Genomic DNA, 18,384 nt, shown 5'->3' with positions numbered 1-18,384 from the left:
ATCCACTTCCAAGTCACTGAAGTAGCTCTTGGCAGACCTCACATCCTTAATGGCTAAATACCTCTCCATGGGACAATTTAAAATATGGCCTTTGGTTTCCATCAAGAGCCTAGCAAGCAACAGAGTACCAAGATAGAAGCCACAGTCTTTTTGTAACCTAAGCTCAGAAGTGACATCACTTGTGCTGTATTTTATTTTGTTAGAAGCAAGTCACTTGAATCAGCCTAAACTTAAGGGGAGGAGATTACACATGGCACAGGTACCAGAAGGTAGCAGTCTTTTGGGTTCATGTTAATGATTGCCTGCCCCGTCTGTTATGAATACTGTGGAACATCTAGAACTTTACCACTTTTACTCTGTTGTCTTCACAGGATTGTGGTGATAAAACTCCCTGTTCAGATAAAACTCCCTATGATTACCTTGTTGTTGTCTTACAATCTTGAATTAATCTTTTATATAGAATGAGACTCTAAGAAGTGGTGTCAACCCAGACAGAGATAAAGAAATGTTCATTTGCAGTTTTGCTTATATAGCCTTTTCTCGTTATTTATATAAGGAGCTTTGTTAAAACTCTAAGGTACTATCATGTACAACTGGGAATATTTTATGCTGTATTTGTTATGTAAATTCTAATGTTTATTTTGTTCCAGTATTGGTAAAGGTTTTCAAGGTGTCATGAAAAGATGGGGATTTAAAGGCCAGCCTGCTACTCATGGTCAAACGAAAACCCACAGGAGACCTGGAGCTATTTCAACTGGTGTAAGTATAACCTTGTGGTGCTCTTTTCAATGTTAAATATTCAACTTCGGCACATACAGTGCTTCAGCCTGTTCTTGGGATCATGTCACATAATTTCAGTCTGATTTCAGGTAGGTGCTTGGGTGGGTGCTTATGGGTCCTAGCCTCACTTAATCTTTCTAGCAAGAGCCAGACTTGAATCATCTAATCATAACCTACATACTTAATGGCTAGAATTTGCATTCTACAAGCTTTCCCAGTCCTTTCTCTGTGTCCCATCCTATATTCTGATGTCTGGCTGCAGAAATAAGGAATTAGAATATTCTTCCATCTGGCCCCACTGGTTCCGTCACTGATTTGTTTTTGCTGTAGGAGACAGTTGAGAAAGATGAGTAAGAAAAATACCATGGTGCAAGAGAAAAGTGGTAGACAAAAAATGGAGAAGGGCCCCTTTAGTTGCTAGATTCAGTCCTACTCTCCCAGAGATGTAGCATAAATAGGTCAGGGTAGTCTTATTCTTTGAAGCATGAGTGAGCCAAGGTCAACCTCAAAATATTGGTAATGTATTCTGCTTCTCTCTTAATAAGAGAAATGCAGATAAAGGTAGCCTGAAATATTAACTTCTCCCCCAGCAGATTGGCTTTATCAAGCTGTTTAATTTGTGCCACTATGTAATAGTAAGAATATGAGGGAAAAGCATTCTCATACATTGCTGGTGTGAATACAAAATGTTGCAAACTTATGGAGGGGAATTTGGCAATATCTAACAAAACTGCACATGGGAGCGGTGCGACAGTGGCTTAATGGCAGAATTCCCACCTGCCATGCCAGAGACCCAGGTTCAATTCCCAGTGCCTACCCATGCCAAAAAAAAAAAAAAAAAAAAAAAAAAAAACTGCACATGCATTTACCTTTGACACAGCATTCCTACTTCTAGTAATTTATCCTAAAGGTATTTTTTCAACAATACAGAAATACATTTACACATAAAAATTATTTATTGAAACATTAATAGTAATTGCAAGCATAAATGTCCATACCTAGGGTTTGATGAGTATACTGTTATACATCTACTCAGTATAATACTATCCAGCTGAAAGAACGAGAAGGTCATTATTAAATTGAGTGGTTCCAGGATATAAGGAAATACACAGATTTCTGCTTCTTTTTTCAAAAAAGGAGGGCTAGAAGGCTAAATTGGACATTAATGAGATTGGTTACCTCCAAGGAATGAGTGAGAATGGAGTGGCAGGAGTGATATTTCCTTGGTTATACTTTTTTGTTTTATTTCTTACTTTTGGCACCATGTTAAATTTTACATATGCAAAATAAAGTAAAAAGAAGAATGAAGAGGAAAATCCAAAATGGAATATAGTGAGAAAATGAACCTATTTTAAATAAATAATCATGCTGGAGAGGGAGTAGGGAAAACCTACAGTACTTTGGTTATTTACCCACAGTCTAAATTAAAACATCTGAAGAAATTATTGAATTCTAATTAGGTTTGTTTTTGCAGTGGTATACGTTAGCAATTCTGGATTATTTTCTGTGAATTGTAGGATTGAGCATATGAGTAAATATATTTGAGACAGTGTCATACTACAATGGAGAAGAGAAAAATATGAAAAGAAAGAAAAAGAAGTAAACCCTGTAATGTTCAAATTGTAGGTATCAGTATGAATGTACTGTGGGTATGTATAAAGAGGGAGAAATAGGTGTAGATATGTATGTGTGTGTGTATGTACATTTATATTGATGACTTAGCTCTGTCTGCTGAAAGGACTAAAAGCAAAATCATTCCAATAGCAACAAGCATACCTAGAGCCCAGATTTTGATTTCTAAACACCATTCCCCACTGAAAGAAACTAGGGTTCCATGGAGAAATGGGTGATTTCAGGTATGGGGCCAGAAGAATACAAGGGGAGCCTGAAATACTTTGTACAAGAAAGCAAGAAAGTGCTTAAAAAGTGATAGGCTCTCTCTCTCAGCCAACACAACAAACAAACTCACTGCCCTCCCCCTGTCTACCTGGGACATGACTCCCAGGGTTTAAACCTTCCTGATGATGTGAGACAGAAATCCTAGAATGATTCCCAGCTTTGAGTGATTGAGAAAACCTAGACCAAAAGGAGGAAGAGAGAAATGAGACAAAAAGTGTCAATGGCTGAGACATTTCAAACAAGAGTCAAGAGGTTATCTTGGAAGTTATTCTTATGCATTATATAGATACCACCTTTTTAGTTAAGATATATTGGAGAGGTTGGAGGGAAGTGCCTGAAAATGTAGAGCTGTGTTCCAGTAGCCATATTTCTTGAAGAATATTAAATAATAATATAGCTTTCGCAATGTGACTGTGTGATTGTGAAAACCTGGTGTCTGATGCTCCTTTAATCTACAGTATGGACCAATGAGTAAAACATGTATTAAAAGTAAATAAATAATATGGGGAACAAATGTTAAAATAAATTTAGTAGAGTGAAATGCTGTTGATGAATGGAAGGGAATGATAAGGGGTATAGAAAAAAATAGGTGAAACAAAGACTAAAAATATTGGGTAGATGGAAATACTAGCAATGAATCAGAGGGAGGGGTAAGGGGGCATGCTATGTATGAGTTTTTTTCTTTTTATTTCTGTTTCTAAATTGATGCAAATGTTCTAAGAAATGATCATGGTGATGAATAAACAACTATGTGATTATATTGTGAATTATTGATTATATACCAAGGATGGAATGATCATATGGTAATAATGTCCATGCTTGTTTGTTGTTATGTTTAAAAAAAATTAAAAAATGGTAGTCATATTAGAAGGACACAGAAGCCACCTTGAACTGGCTTCCCCTGACCAAAACTGAGACAGTTTGAGCTTCAAACTAAAAAACTGACAGTAGCAGAATTCATAGAATAAAGTTAGAATACATGAGTTCACAATATATAAAAAGTGAATTATTAGATACATCAGTAAATGGGAGAAAAGGAAAAACTCTTCCTTACAATTTGATGCCAGCTAATAAATATAGAAGAAATGATGGAGTTAAAATATTCCTAGTTGGTAGCCATTATCATAATTGATTCAGCTAGGAATCATCAGTGGTTGCTAAAACAAATGGGTGAAAGCTTGATGGGGACTAGATGTTTATTTAGTCCCAAAACAAAATACCTATTGATTGGAAAGGTAAAAATAGTAACTGTAGAGTGAATTAACATAGTGAACACAACCTGAACTAAGTGATCAAAGTTAAATATATACATCACCAATAATTGGACAAACTGACATAATACGTCTATAGATGTACATGTATAAAAACAGATCAAATGGTAAAGTAAATGGGGCAAAATGTAAGCAATGGTGAATTTGAGTAAAGAGTATGAAAGTTCTTTGTGTAAAAAGTTTTACCCAAAACTTTTTTTGTAAATGTGAAAATATGTAGTTACAAATTATATAAAATAAAGTTATAAAAGAGTAGGTAGATCATAGACATAAATTTAAGAGCTAAAACTATAAAACTCTTCAAAGAAAACAGAGGAGTTAGGCAAAGCCTTTGAAAAGACACCTCAAGTCCAGGCAGCAAAAGAAAATATAGATAAGTTAGACTTGATCAAAATTTAAAACTTTTGTGCTACAATGATACCCGCCAAGGAAGTGGAAAGACAACTTAGAGAGTAGGAGAAAGTTATATATGTTTATATCCAATATGGGACTTATATCCAGAATATATAAAAAGCTCTTACAACTCAATAACAGAAGGGTAAATAACTGAAAACATGCAGAGGATCTGAATAGATTTTTCCAAAGAAGATATACAAGTGTCCAATAGACAAAAAATGTTCAGCATCTTTAGTCATTAAGGAAATACAAATCAAAACCACAGTGAGATACCACTTCATAGCCATTATGATAACTAATTGTAAAAGCAGGTAACACATGTTGATGAGGATGTACACAACATTCTCAAACATTGCTGATGAAAATGTAAAATGGTATAGCCACTTTGAAAAACAGTTCAGCAGTTTGCTCAGAATGTCAAACAGAAAATGACCATATGACCCACTGTTTCTACTCCTAGATACGTACATAATAGAAATGTAAACTTACATCCACACAAAAACTTTATTCATGAATATTCATAGTAGCATTGTTTATAATAGCTAGAAAGTAGAAATAAGCAAATGGTCATCAAGTAATGAATGGATAACTAAAATTTGGTATATTCATACACTGGAATTATTCAGCACTAACATGGAATGAAGTATACATGCTGCAACATGGATGAAACTTGAAAATATTATGCTAAATGAAAGAAGCCAATCACAGTAGACTACATATGGTATGATTTTATTTATGTGAAATATCCATCTTAGGCAAATCTAGATTCAGAAGGTTGCACAGGAGAGGGTTAAGGGGAGAGTGGAGAGTGACCACTAATGGTTATGAGATTTCAGTTATAGGGTGATGAAAATTGATTGTGGTGGTGCACAAATGAATATACTAAAACCATTGAATTGTTTACTTTAAAAAGGTGAACTATATGGTATGTGAACTCTGTCTCAATAAGGCACTTTTAAAAAGCATATAAAAGACCCTATTCTTATGACTCAACTTATTTAACATTAAATATGCTGTTCTGTGTTCGTGAAGTACTTCCATCAAGGATTAGCTAGTCTATGACTTTTCATCCTAAGAGGAAGGTGTACTTTTTTTTTTTTAGGGTGTACTTTTAATGAGAGTGTAAATTTGATTGGAGAAGTCAGGGTTTAGTCCCTTTTGAGTAATGTAATGATCAGCATAGTACCTGTCTTACAGTGTATTTGTAGAACGAGTGAAAGTAATAGTGTGTGATACTCAAAATTACCTTTTGTGCTGTGCTGGTCACATAGTAATTCTAATAATATGGTGAACCATTTCTCTAGGAGTTTCTCCTGTTACCATGAGAACAGCTGATGGAAAAGTGTTTATAGTCTAAGAATTTGTGTGTCATGGAAAGCTTGCCTATTTTAGATATAATTCAGATTTGCTTCTTTACATCTACAGTTATTATTCTTTATCAGAGCCAGAATCAGAGAGGCTGTGTGAAACTGTTTGATTTATATGAATCAGAGACAGCCAGAACTGGACAAACTAACTCAATATTCTCATACCTAACTCTGCCCTTTAATTTTAACATTTGGGTCAAGGAAAGTAACATCAAAAGCAAGGGGATGAAAAAAAAATAGCAAGGGAGTGGGGATGAAGTTCATTATGTCAGTTAACACTGAAGATTCATGAAAACAAACCAGGCACTCTTTTTCTTTAAATGGTAGTATGACCTTTATTTTTGTCCTTTATCTGTACATGTCCTTTATTTTGGGATGTATATATATCCTTTATTTTTCTTTTTCACTCCTCAACCAATATTAGTTTAGTTACTACTTTTTTGTTACTGAGTTTTTCTCCTAAATCTATTTCTTAGTCTGTATTTATTTTGTCAATCTAATATTATTTAGAAAAGAAATTCTTTAGGGTAACTGTGTCTAAATCCATACTTAGTTCTTTACTGGGGCCTAGTAGCATGGGAAAATGTAAAATAAAACAACATTTTAATAACTTTTGTTCTTAATTTGCATTTTGGGTTGATCGGTACTGTTTGAAATTAAGAACACTTCACAGTCCTAATTTTAGTTTTTTCATTTAGGATATTGCCAGAGTCTGGCCTGGAACTAAAATGCCTGGACAAATGGGAAATAGAGATAGGACGGCATTTGGACTGAAAGTAAGTTTCTGAAGTTCTCTTTTTAGGAACAGTAAAATTAATGCCGTAATGCAAAGGCACCAGAGTATGTACTCAGTGTGTTTGTATATGGTTGTTCTAATGGGCTTTACAGTTATTGAGGAGTGGAGGGTATGTGAATCTTGTCAGTGGTGGTGGTATAGTAGAAATAATAGTCATAGCACATATTTATTTCCCATCCAAACCAGGGATGGATAGTCATTTAAAGGGAAAAAAATTCTGTCTACTATTTGACATGGAAAATTTTTAGAACAAGTGAACAAAAACTCCTAGGTTATCACAGAATGTCTGTCAAGTGTGTGGGTAGATGGAAGTAAAGAAGGAAGAAGGAGCAATCAAATGGACAGGGGATGATAGCACTAAAAAACGTTGTGGTATACATCAAATCTCATAAAATAATTATATATAGTTTTAAAGAGGGGAAGTTAAATATTCTCTGTACTAACTTGAAGAATATATGTAATATCTAAGTGAAAAAAGCAAGTTGTATTATAATATGTATTTTTATAAAAGCAAATAACTGAAATTTATATATGTACGCATATATGTTTCAAAGTATAGGAAGTACAAAGAAGAAAGTAAGCCCCCCTTTAAAAACAATACCCAGAGATAATCACTGGTGACCATTTTATTAATGTCTTTCCAGTCTTTATTCTGGATAGTTTTTTTTTTAATTTTGTGTAATTATATCAATGTTTTTCCCCTCTATTATTTTTATATTCACTAGTGATCATTTATATTTTCTCTGTGTGCATGTTTGTGTGTGATTTCATTTTCTATAGTACTTTAACTTTTTGGCTATTGTTAGACAGGAGCTATGACACAAACTTAATTTTCCCCAAGACATATTATTTTCTCAGTACCACTTCTTGACTGATTATTCTTTCCCATTTGTTGGTGTAAGGTTTTTCTTTATGTGATGATCTCTTTGGGCCCTCTGCTCAGCCCATTTATATTAGTAATTAGGTGTAGAGAGGTTGTTATTTACCCAGTTTCTAGTGGCAGGAAGCTAGTATTAACTAGAACAAAGTAAAATTGGATTTCTACTTGTTATTCTTAGTGATACCAATCGAGTTCATTGATATATCCAAGTAGTTTTGATCATTTCAGTCACATTTATATGTAAAATGAGAGTTGTGTGCCACTTCCGTAAACATATCTGTTTGGTCTTATGCTACAAATCATCCCTAGGATTTGAATTTTTTTTCAATACTTGTTCAACATTTTGAAGTGCTGATATGATTATTATTTTACAGGCTACTTATATTCTCACCTTTTAGCAACAGATATTATTAATTCATTTTAATATAACTATATTTTCACATTTTTAGCTCTTTTTGTTTTATTTCTTTTCATGCTTTAGGTGTGGAGAATAAACACAAAGCACAATATAATCTATGTAAATGGCTCTGTACCTGGACATAAAAATTGTTTAGTAAAGGTATGTATAACTGTCTTTATTTTCCACGATTCAGATATGTGAATATGTATCGTAAATTCTTCTTTTACCCCATATATGTGAGTTGAAAATCCTTCAACAGTCAACTGAATTGTTCAGCTTTTAGTAGCACTTGAGTGAAAAATTGCATGGAATAGTCCATACCTTATGTCTGTGAAAACTGCAAGAGTAGGGACAGAAAGCAGAGGTATATTCAGGAATATTAAAAAGGGGAAAATTATTGCCAAAAATCACTATATTGTTGTTGTTCCAAAAAAAAGGACTTTTTAAGTTGAAAAACTTCTGAAAAGGAGGAGTTTTTTTTTTGGTACCTTTGACACAGGAACCAAAGATATGTGTTCTAGTTTGCTAGCTGCCAGAATGCAATATACCAGAAACAGGATGGCTTTTAAAAAGGGGAATTTAATAAATTGCTAGTTTACCGTTCTAAGGCCAAGAAAATGTCCCAATTAAAACAAGTCTGTAGAAATGTCCAAGCAATCAGAGGCATCCAGGGAAAGACACCTTGGTTCAGGAAGGCCGATGAAGTTCAGGGTTTCTCTCTCAAGTGAGAAGGTACATGGCGAACACAGTTTCTCTCTCGGCTGGAAGGGCACATGGTGAACACGGCGTCATCTGCTAGCTTTCTCTCCTGGCTTCCTGTTTCATGAAGCTCCCCGGGAGGCATTTTCCTTCTTCATCTCCAAAGGTCGTTGGCTTGTGGGCTCTCTGCTTCTCGTGGCTGTGTCATTCTCTGCTCTCTCATTCTCCAAAATGTTTCTTCTTTTATAGGATTCCAGTAAACCAATCAAGACTCACCCGAATAGGTGGAGACATTTCGTCACCTAATCCATTTTAACAACCACTTTTGATTGAGTCATCTCCAGGGAGATGATCTAATTACAGATTCAAGCATATAGTACTGAATAGGGATTAGAAGAAATATTGCCTTTACAAAATGGGATTAGGATTAAAACATGGCTTTTCTAGGATATATATATATCATTTCAAACCAGCACAATATGTGAGGCAGAAATTTAAAAATGAGAGTATCACCAACAAAAATCATTAAAAGTAGACATTTTAGGGAGAGATTTTTTTTTGTTATTATTATTGCTACACTACTCTTACTTATACCTTTAAATATTTTCCTTAAGAAATGCTTATTTTAGAAAAATTTAAAAATACAAAGTAAAAGAAGAAAAACTAGTTTGTACAGTATAGATTTGAAGTAAAAACTCTTAAGCACTCAAAGACCTATTTCCATCAAAGAAAAGGCAAAATAAATATTCTGCCGGGATCTAGGCCAATGTAGTATAAATTTTCTCACTTCTGAATTTTGAATATTTTTGAGTACTTTCGTTTCTGAAAATAAATTTGTAGTAGAAGTCGTATCAGCTAGTCCCAGAAATATCTTCATTTATCTTACTGCAACAACAAAATGTTGAAATTTAAACTCTAATTTTTTTAATTAAATCTTTTATATTCTCATTTTTTAAAGGAATCTATTACTGGCATAAGACAGGATTTTTAAAAAATAAATATTACAATAATTAAGAGTTTACTTTGTCAAATTCCCTTTCTGGAGCACTTTATTATTTTGTGACTGAATTCTTCTCATTGCCCTTAAAGAAAATATTTCTTCCCCTAGAAGTCATATCACTTGAGACATGCTTTAGATTTTCATCAACTTCTGGAAAGGAAAAGTTAACAACTTAGCAGCTCTTGTTGATTATGATCTCATATCCAGGCCTGGAATGGATTTTATTTTTAGTCTCTTGTATCAAAAGAGTTATTAAAATAAATGTGCAAAGAAAGATGTTATTTGTATTGAATAACTGTCTATTCTTTGTAATTTATACTTTGCTCACTAAAAAGTTATTTATTAACATAAAAATACCTTTTAGTGTTAAAACTGTTCAGTTATTTTTATTTGCAAGCCAGATTCTAGAAATGTCTTTTCTCCCAGTTTTTTATAAGGTCGTTGAATCTAACAGAATATGGCTGAAAATTGACTTTGAAATTTAGTAAAGTCGTAGAAAATAGCAAGATGTATGTTTATTCCATAAGGTGTTGTGAAATATAAATGTATTTATATAAATATAAAGCAGTAAAAAGCTGAAACAAATTCTAGGCTTTGAACATGAGAACTTGCTTCAGATTTGGTTGTGACTCAATGCTTTTCTTATACATTGGGATTCTACTTAAATGAAGATGAAGGGGGAAGGTAAAACAACATTAAATTAAAACTCATGAGACTTCTGGAGAACTGTAAGTCTTCTGGGGATGCCTTTTGTTAAATAGGACAACTCCTGGAGCTTCTGTTATCCTTCTCTTTAGGCTCCTCTTACTCTTCCACCCCTACCTTAAGGAGAACAGGCACACACACACGCTGCTCTAAAAATGCTTTGCCACCCCACCCTCATCAGATAACTTACTCCTCTTTTTAGAATCCCTGGGGAGTGGCGTGAGGAAGTGCAGTTAGAGCTTAGCCATCATGACTCACCTACAATAGGCCTTAGGAAACTGGGGTCCCATCCCGTCCTTCTCATCAAGTGGTTAGACTGTGGGACAAGCCCCATCACCACCAGAAACTCCAATCTCATTCTTTGTTTCACTGTGGTTGGATATCTGTACTGTCAAGGTATATGGACCTGATCTTGCTATCAATAAAGAAAGAAAGGCACCAGAACTATATTCATTCAGTTTTTGTTCTATCAGAGCACAGGGCTGCCAATAACTTTTTTTATTATTATTCTAAAATAAGTACAGGTGGTCTTGGGGATGACCAACCTGTTTAAGTAGCTTTTGTTGTTGTTGTTATTTGGATTCACTAAATAAATGTCAAGAGAGCCTAAAGAACTGTTTATAGTATGATATACATTAGTTTATTATTAAATACTATTCATCTTACACATTCCTATATTTTAATATATAATTTAAGTTTATTTTCAGATTTGCCTGATTTTGGGTCTGTCCACTCTCCCTTCTTTCCTCAAAAGATTTGACCTGATTTACATAAATATCAAAAAATGAAGTAGATGATTAAAGGTGTCTTGGTGAAGAAATAAAGCCAGGAGTAAGATTAAGTGCAGAGAAATATATACCTTAGAGTCTTGCAAATTTGTTAAAGATGGGCTGCAAAATTTTGGCTTTCAGCATTAGACTAGCACTGGCACTAAAGAGATTTGAATAAAAATATTGTCATTTGTGCTTCAAATTGATGAAATATAGGGCCGTAGTATTTATGCTTGGAATATGCAAGTAGTGCCTTTGTTGTCTGAAATGTTCCTCAACTGTAATAGATCTGTAAAAAGTAACTGAGAATTAGCTGTTAAGTTCCTTTATGACTAAAGTTTTATGTTTATCAAATTAGCACAGAAAATTTTGTTATTGCTGGTTTTGCTCTTTTTTGGCTTGAGATTGTTGTTTTGTTTCATTTTGGTTTTTCTTAGAGATGTAGGTTTACAGAAAAAACATGCATTGAGTTCCAAAAGACCATCCTATTGTTGACACTTTTGGGTTTTATTTTTATCCTTAGATTTAAGTTAAAGTTAACTTTAGATAGTGAGTTGGAAAAAAAAGTAAACAAATTTATTTTTTTCTGTGTGACTTAGAGATAGTGTCTTGGAACAGTTTTAATAAGAGAGATTAAAATAGATCTGTTTTTCTGTACTGAGCTGTTCCTAGCAGCTGTGTACTTACTTCAAATTATTCATTTTCTTATTGCTAAAATGATTATGACTTATTTTTCTCTGTGTATATAATTACATGTAATTTTTTTTTATTTGTCTCTGAATGAAGGCTGTAAAATGAGTCAGAAGCTTTGAAGAACCCAATAATGTTTTCCAAAAATAAAACCCAGCATTTTAGATCATATCAGTATCTGTATTAAAGTTCCTTGGTGTGTGATTTCGCAGATATAATTAGGATATTTTTAGAAGATAAAGAGTTAACCGAATAACATAACGAAACCTATGTAGACGATGACTATGGTGAATTGTACAAATATAAGAAGGTTCTTACTTAACTAGAACAAATGTACATCACTATTACAAGGTGTTAATAATAGGTGGTAGATGGGGAAAAATACAATTAATGCACACTAAAGACTAGTTAACAGTAACATTGTAATATTCTTTAATTAATTATAGCAAAGGCACTATATCAAAGCTAAATGTCAGTAATAGGGGAATATAATGGGTAAGGGTTCCCCTCCAGAAGAAATAAAAATATTCACATATTGATTGTGGTGGTGAATGCATAACTATGTGATTATACCAAGAGCCATTGACTGTACACTTTGGGTGGTTTGTATGGTATGTGAAAAAATGTGTTTAGAAGAGAGTTAACAGATCTATTATGTAAAGACTTACGGATTTATTATTGTTTATGCTAAATAAGCTGTCATTAGCTTCTCAAGAATGCTATTTACTAAACAAGCTAATTTCCTTAATAAAATTGATGTTTCGGATTTTGTGCTCTTAAAATTAATAAAAATGCTGGGTACATTTTAGTTTGTTAACCTCAACTTGAAAAATCTATAAAAAGAAAACACAATAGTAAAAAGTAATACCTTTTAGGTTTATAGTTTATGCCAGATCTTTATTTTTGAGAAATCAAGAATTTGGATTAATTGATGTTTGAGTAGTAATTTTAAATATAATTTATCACATTGGTCAGTTCTAGAGATTAAGCTATAGATAGATAAGATATAGTAATAATCAGTAATTTTATTCTCATGAGATTAATTTGAGTGAGATAGTTTTTCTGCCCTGGGTTAATTAAATTTATTAGAATAAAAAGAATACATTGACTTAGTTCCTTTTACTGCATATATGTAACAATTGTGTTATTCCTGTTAGAAAATACAGAAGCAGATATTCTTTGATTATGAATAACAAGTAAAATAGGCTACATTTAAGTAATCACACTGGGTAGTACTTATAAGATTTTTGTCTCCTCCCCCCAGATCAAGGATTCTAAATTGCCTGCATATAAAGATTTCTGTAAAAATCTACCATTCCCTACATATTTTCCTGATGGAGAAGAAGAGGAACTACCAGAAGATTTGTATGATGAAAATGTGTGTCAGACCAGCGCTCCTTCTATTACATATGCCTGATCGTACCAGATATGACAGAACTTCATGTATTCTGTGGCCCTTGCTGAGCCAGAACAACAGTATAACCGGGAACGATACTTTTCTTTCTTGGCCATGACAGTACTACACTTGTCATCTTTGTCAAGGGCCTAAATATATTACCCATCCTCCAACTGAGTTGTTAAGTAGAACTACCGTATTAAACAAATCCATTAAGTGGATTGCATGTGCCAAATTTAAGGGACTGACAATTTGCATATAGCAAAATTTTTGTAATTTGTGGCCTTCATTTGCTTTTATTACACATGTCCCAAATTGTTCTAAGGTGTATGTAAATGTAACTTCTTTCATTAAAAAGTATTTCGCCTGCCTTTTTGAAGGGGTGGTTGTAGCACCTGAAAACAATATAGGGACTATGGTACAACCTATTTTAATAAAAGAAACCATTTCCTAAAATTCATTTTTATCATTGTTCTATATTTTAGAGTCCTTAAGGAGAAAGTGAAATTTTTATTTAAATTACAGAGACATTTATGTCATAGATAGAGTCCTGACAAAGGAAAGAGTAAAATTTTAAATTATGGATCCTGTTTATACTTTTATTATGAGGGATAGTTATTTTTTAGTTTGATCACTCATATGGCATAAAAATTTTTTCCTTGATACCTTACAAAAATTTGAAATGGCTTGGGATTACACATTCAGCAAACTTTTATTAATTGCCTAATGTTGAAAATGTTAATGAATCCTGATTTACTCTTCATTGTATGAAATTAATATGTATTTAGTAATAACTACGTAATGCAAACAGATAAGCTTAATAGTGTAAGTAGAAGCAGGCTCCATTTAACTACTGAATTTCCTCTGGACGAAATTCCCGAGGACTCACAGAACCCAACTTTTAACTCTAGATGTCGACACTTAGTTCATATTCCCCAAGAGTCTTATTAAACCATAATGTTAGATCTCCATGTAATTTCCTGATTACCAGTGGATTTATTATTAAAAGGTTCAGCAATACTTTTCTGCCATATCACATTTTTTTCATTCTTCATTTTAAATCCAAGTATAGCCACATCCTTTTCTAAAAAGTTTTAACTTAAATTTGATCTCATTCCATTAAAGATTTGTGGCAATCACAGGAAATCCATGGAATAAAATAAATAATAAAGGAGTAAAACATCTAGGAAGTTATAAATGAGAATAGTTGGGGGACTGGAGTGTTGAGAGGGAGTGGTGCCAATGTAAGATGGATGCAGGTGTGCCAGAGTGGCTTTACTCAGTTTATCTTTGAGCTTCCCAGGTCCCAAAGTGAAACAAGTAACATGATTTGTTACATATTTTCTTTATTTATGAGTTCCTTAGGAGTAATCCTTTCCCTTTTATGTCCTGGTGTTTGGAATTAATACTAGATCTTAAACTGTAATTGAATAATGTCTTTTTTTAGTTTCTGAACAGTGAAAATGATCTGTAAGGATAAATTGTTTTTAATTGGAGTAGACCTCATTTAAAGTCACTACACCATTTTTTATTAAAAACAAAAATAACTTAGTAAACTAGAAATTTCCTTTATTTGTTAAAAGGTATTTCAAGCAAGCATCATATGGTAGAATGTTAAAAGCATTCTTGTCAGAGAACACTCAGCAGTGTTCTTAGAGGATCCTAGCCAGTAAAAATAATGAGATAAATACTGGAAAATGAGGGAAAAATCTTATTAAAGAATATAAAACTTGATTGAAGAACATGAAGGAAAACTTAATGGGAGAAGACTGTCATGTTCATAAATGGGAAGACTTAGTACTATAAAAATTTCAAGTCAGTCCTATCTTTAAAGTCTCAGCAGGACTTACCATATAACTATTCATGCTGATTCTAAAATAGGAAAGCATAAATTCAAGAATAGCCAAAACTTAAAACGTTTGGTATGCCCCATACTGTACCTTTGGGCTTAAAGTACTTATTTAACTCTGAAATTCAGAATATTATATGCCTTAATTCTCCTTTAATTACATATTTGATCAAAAGAACTTAACTTGTAGATGCATTAAAATTGCTGATAAAGCAATGGGAAGCAGCTGTATCTTGCAAGATGATATCTATTATTATTGGTAGGAGAATATAAAATCTTTTTTCTGCATAAAATATTTGCAGAGAGGTAGAAGGAAAGGAATTTTGGCATCGTAGCATCTGAAGATAGTCAAATGGCACAGGGAGAGCAAAGAGCAGTTTGTTGGCCAATTACCCAGGACATGATGTTAGGAAGGCAGAGAGCCTTCTTCACTTGACAGCCCACCCCAAACCCACCATCTCTGGAGTCTGCAAGTGGTCTGTGGGTTTGTGTTTTGAGTTTCAAGGGGAGAATTTCTGATCACCTTTTAGGGTCACAAATATGTGAGAGCTGTTTTTCAAAGGAAGCAAAGCATCCACTCCCATTTCCACCCCACCCCACCTCCCAGTGCCAGCAATTCCTACAACGACCTGTCTATTGAAGAGTATCTGCAAGTTCTGGCCCAAAAGTGGCCAGAGCTGGGTCATACTGAACAATTTAGAAAAGGATGAAGCCTTCTCTCCAATTAGGGAATTTATTAGCCGTAGTCCACCTGGCTAAACTCTAAGTAAAACACGTGATTTGCTAGGGACCTTGGGCCACTTTCTGGTTACAGCACAAGTGGCTTTCCTCAGCAGCTGTCTTCAAATGTGCAGCTCAGGAAAAATGAACTTTGCTCACTCTGAACAGGGAGTACATGTTCCCAACCCTGGCCTCACCTCTCTGTGTGGAATCCCTGGGCAGCAGAAGGGGCTAGCAGATGGAGGCAATTTGATTCTCAGCAGTGGAGTTCTCTAGGGTCCTGATTTGGGCTTAGCTTAATTTACTGGTTTAAATTTTGTTTTGAAATGGGGAACCTTTTTTGTAACTAAACCATTCAAATTAGATAGTCCTTCCAGCATTAGTTGGTACTAGCTTTTTCAGTAATAAAATAGGGAAATACTGAAACTTGTGTAAATTCCATAAGCCTCAACTGGTCATAAAGTAAGATCTATAACTATTGGTCATCCTTTCCAGGACATTTTCCCTACTAGCAGGCTGTTCTAGGACAGTTGAAGCTGAAATTCTAATGTTGATTAGTTCTAGATTCACACTGGACCCAGACATGGGTAAACTGGATGGTGCCATCTGTCACAAATGCTAAAACTTCAATGAAACTATTTCTTATGCACAGCCAGTATACAGATATGATTTATAAGGATTAAATATTTCAATCAGTTAAATTTACAATAAGTTGTAACCTTTGATGCTGAGGCACAGCTGCTGTTCAGCATTTCACGATGATGCAATAGGGCTTTTACAGCTTCTTTCCAAAGGTAATTTGTGAGTAGAACCTTATGTCTCAGAATATATGATGGAATATATAGAGAGAACTATTGTGGCTTTTTTTTTTAATGTAAAGAGTACTTTGACACAAACTAAAGCAGTAGTCAGGGTTCCTGATTTTGCAGGATAAATTTTATCAGTCTGCAGAAATACTTGCTTTACATTCGACAACTTTGTTGTTTTAGTAGTCAAAAGAACTGTTTGAGAAAGGATGTCAAAACAAGAGCCTCTACTATTTCCGGTGATAGAACCTTGGTTCTAAGTCATCGTCCACAGAGAGATCCTGTTGGCTGGGTCACAGTGAAAACCCATTATAGGAGAAAGGCGGGCAGCGCCTGAGTTGCTAAAACTAAAAAATCTGCTGTTGAGACCTTTGCGCTACATGCTGTAACGTAAATTCCTTCTAATGTTTGTATCACTCCCCATTCTCAGTGGAGATGCAGTACCATGGTATATTCGTCAGGGTTCTCTAGGAAACAACCAAAGAGATATCTATAAATAATATGAGATTTATAGAAGTTTCTCATGCAACTGTGAGCATGCATGAGTCCAAATTCTGGAGGGCAGGCTGCGAGCTGGCACTCCAATGAAGATTTTCTATGAATTCTCCAGGAGAGGTTGGCTGGCTGAAGTAGAGATGGAGGTTCTCTCTTCTGACTGCTGAAGCTATCATCTCCCCCTTAAAAGCCTCCAACTGATTAGATTAACCCAAAGGTCTCATTGCGAAAGCACTCCCCTTAGCAACTGCAGATGTCATAGATAACAATCAATATACTGATGATTTAAGTCCAAGAAATGTCCTCACGAGCAACAGATAGGCCAATACTTGCTTGACCAGACGACTGGGTGCCATCACCTGGCCAAGTTGACACATGAACCGAACCATCACACATGGCTTCTTGTGGCATCTGCAAACTGGTCTCCTAGCCTGCAGTAAGATGTCTTCCTGCCACCTACTTTGTTGTTTGCTTTTTTGTGGCTGATTTCCTACCCCTGGTAGGATATGCATTACCTTTAAAATGCCCATACTACCTGTTTTGCTTGAAACCCACCACTTTGGAAGTTCTCCCCACTTTTGCAAGAATCAGGGCAGGAAGACTGGACTTCTACTACTTATTTTATCAATGGTTTTTATGGTAGAGTGCTTTAGTGACGAAGTAGGGCAGACTGCTGATAATCTGTTTTGCTGAACTGTTAACCCAGAAAAGCATTTGAAGACAGACACAAGTAGGTCACTGAGCTTTGGGGCCGCTTGGGGCAAATTTCTTCAGGAACTTTATAATCATATGTTCCTTCATAGCACCTGTTTTTTATATAAGAAGCAGTTCTTCACATGAGAGTTTGACTAATGACAGATAGTTTCTGCTGCCTTTAGGAGTTTTCCATAAAGTTGACTTCACTGAAACAACTGACAATTTTTTTTTTCCGTTTCCAGTTTTACTGCTGATTCTGCTATAAGGCCTCATGATGCCAGCTTCCAGTAATAATTCTTACCAGACTTGATGGGAGCTTGGCCCCATAAATGACAATAGTGTCTCAAATCATGCCTTACAAGACAAAATGAGGACTGCCATTCAAAGCCTGCCTCCAGCAATTGCCTAGAATTCCATGAAGTGAGAGAACCTGATTAAAGTGTCATTGTCCCTCCAAAAAACAGCCAGTCCTGAATGCAGGGTTCCCATCCCTCATTTCATTATTTACTGGTTTGCGTTTAAATGTTGTTTCCAAAGAAGTTACAGCAATCCATGTCACGCATTGTTTTCCACTCTTTAGATTAATGCGGTGGCCTGTTTGAGTTAGATGAGTCAAATTTATCTCAATCTGTAGCACCACCAAAGCAAATAAATGATTTTAACTCATCTGGCCAAAGAATCTTCTTGGCATGGAAGGTACGTAATTGCTCCTTCCTGGCATTTGACTGTCATAGAGTGTAAATGACAGTTGTGATCTTGATTCTGCAAA

The 18,384-nt window shown here is 34.6% G+C and overlaps 1 protein-coding gene across 1 annotated transcript in view; it reads left to right on the top strand.

The window, feature by feature from the left end:
• Positions 1–14,069, top strand: part of MRPL3 (mitochondrial ribosomal protein L3) — a 60,158-nt gene extending 46,089 nt beyond the window's left edge. Inside the window, exons 7-10 of the mRNA XM_077130111.1 lie at positions 651–759; positions 6,412–6,489; positions 7,871–7,948; positions 12,918–14,069. Coding sequence (XP_076986226.1) covers positions 651–759; positions 6,412–6,489; positions 7,871–7,948; positions 12,918–13,070 — 418 coding nt within the window. The 3' untranslated portion in view covers positions 13,071–14,069. The remainder of the gene's footprint in view (positions 1–650; positions 760–6,411; positions 6,490–7,870; positions 7,949–12,917) is intronic.
• The last annotated feature ends 4,315 nt before the right edge of the window (positions 14,070–18,384 follow it).

Source organism: Tamandua tetradactyla, chromosome 15, assembly GCF_023851605.1.
Source record: "Tamandua tetradactyla isolate mTamTet1 chromosome 15, mTamTet1.pri, whole genome shotgun sequence".
NCBI classification, from domain to species: Eukaryota; Metazoa; Chordata; class Mammalia; order Pilosa; family Myrmecophagidae; genus Tamandua; species Tamandua tetradactyla.
This window is presented reverse-complemented; position numbering and strand designations above follow the sequence as displayed.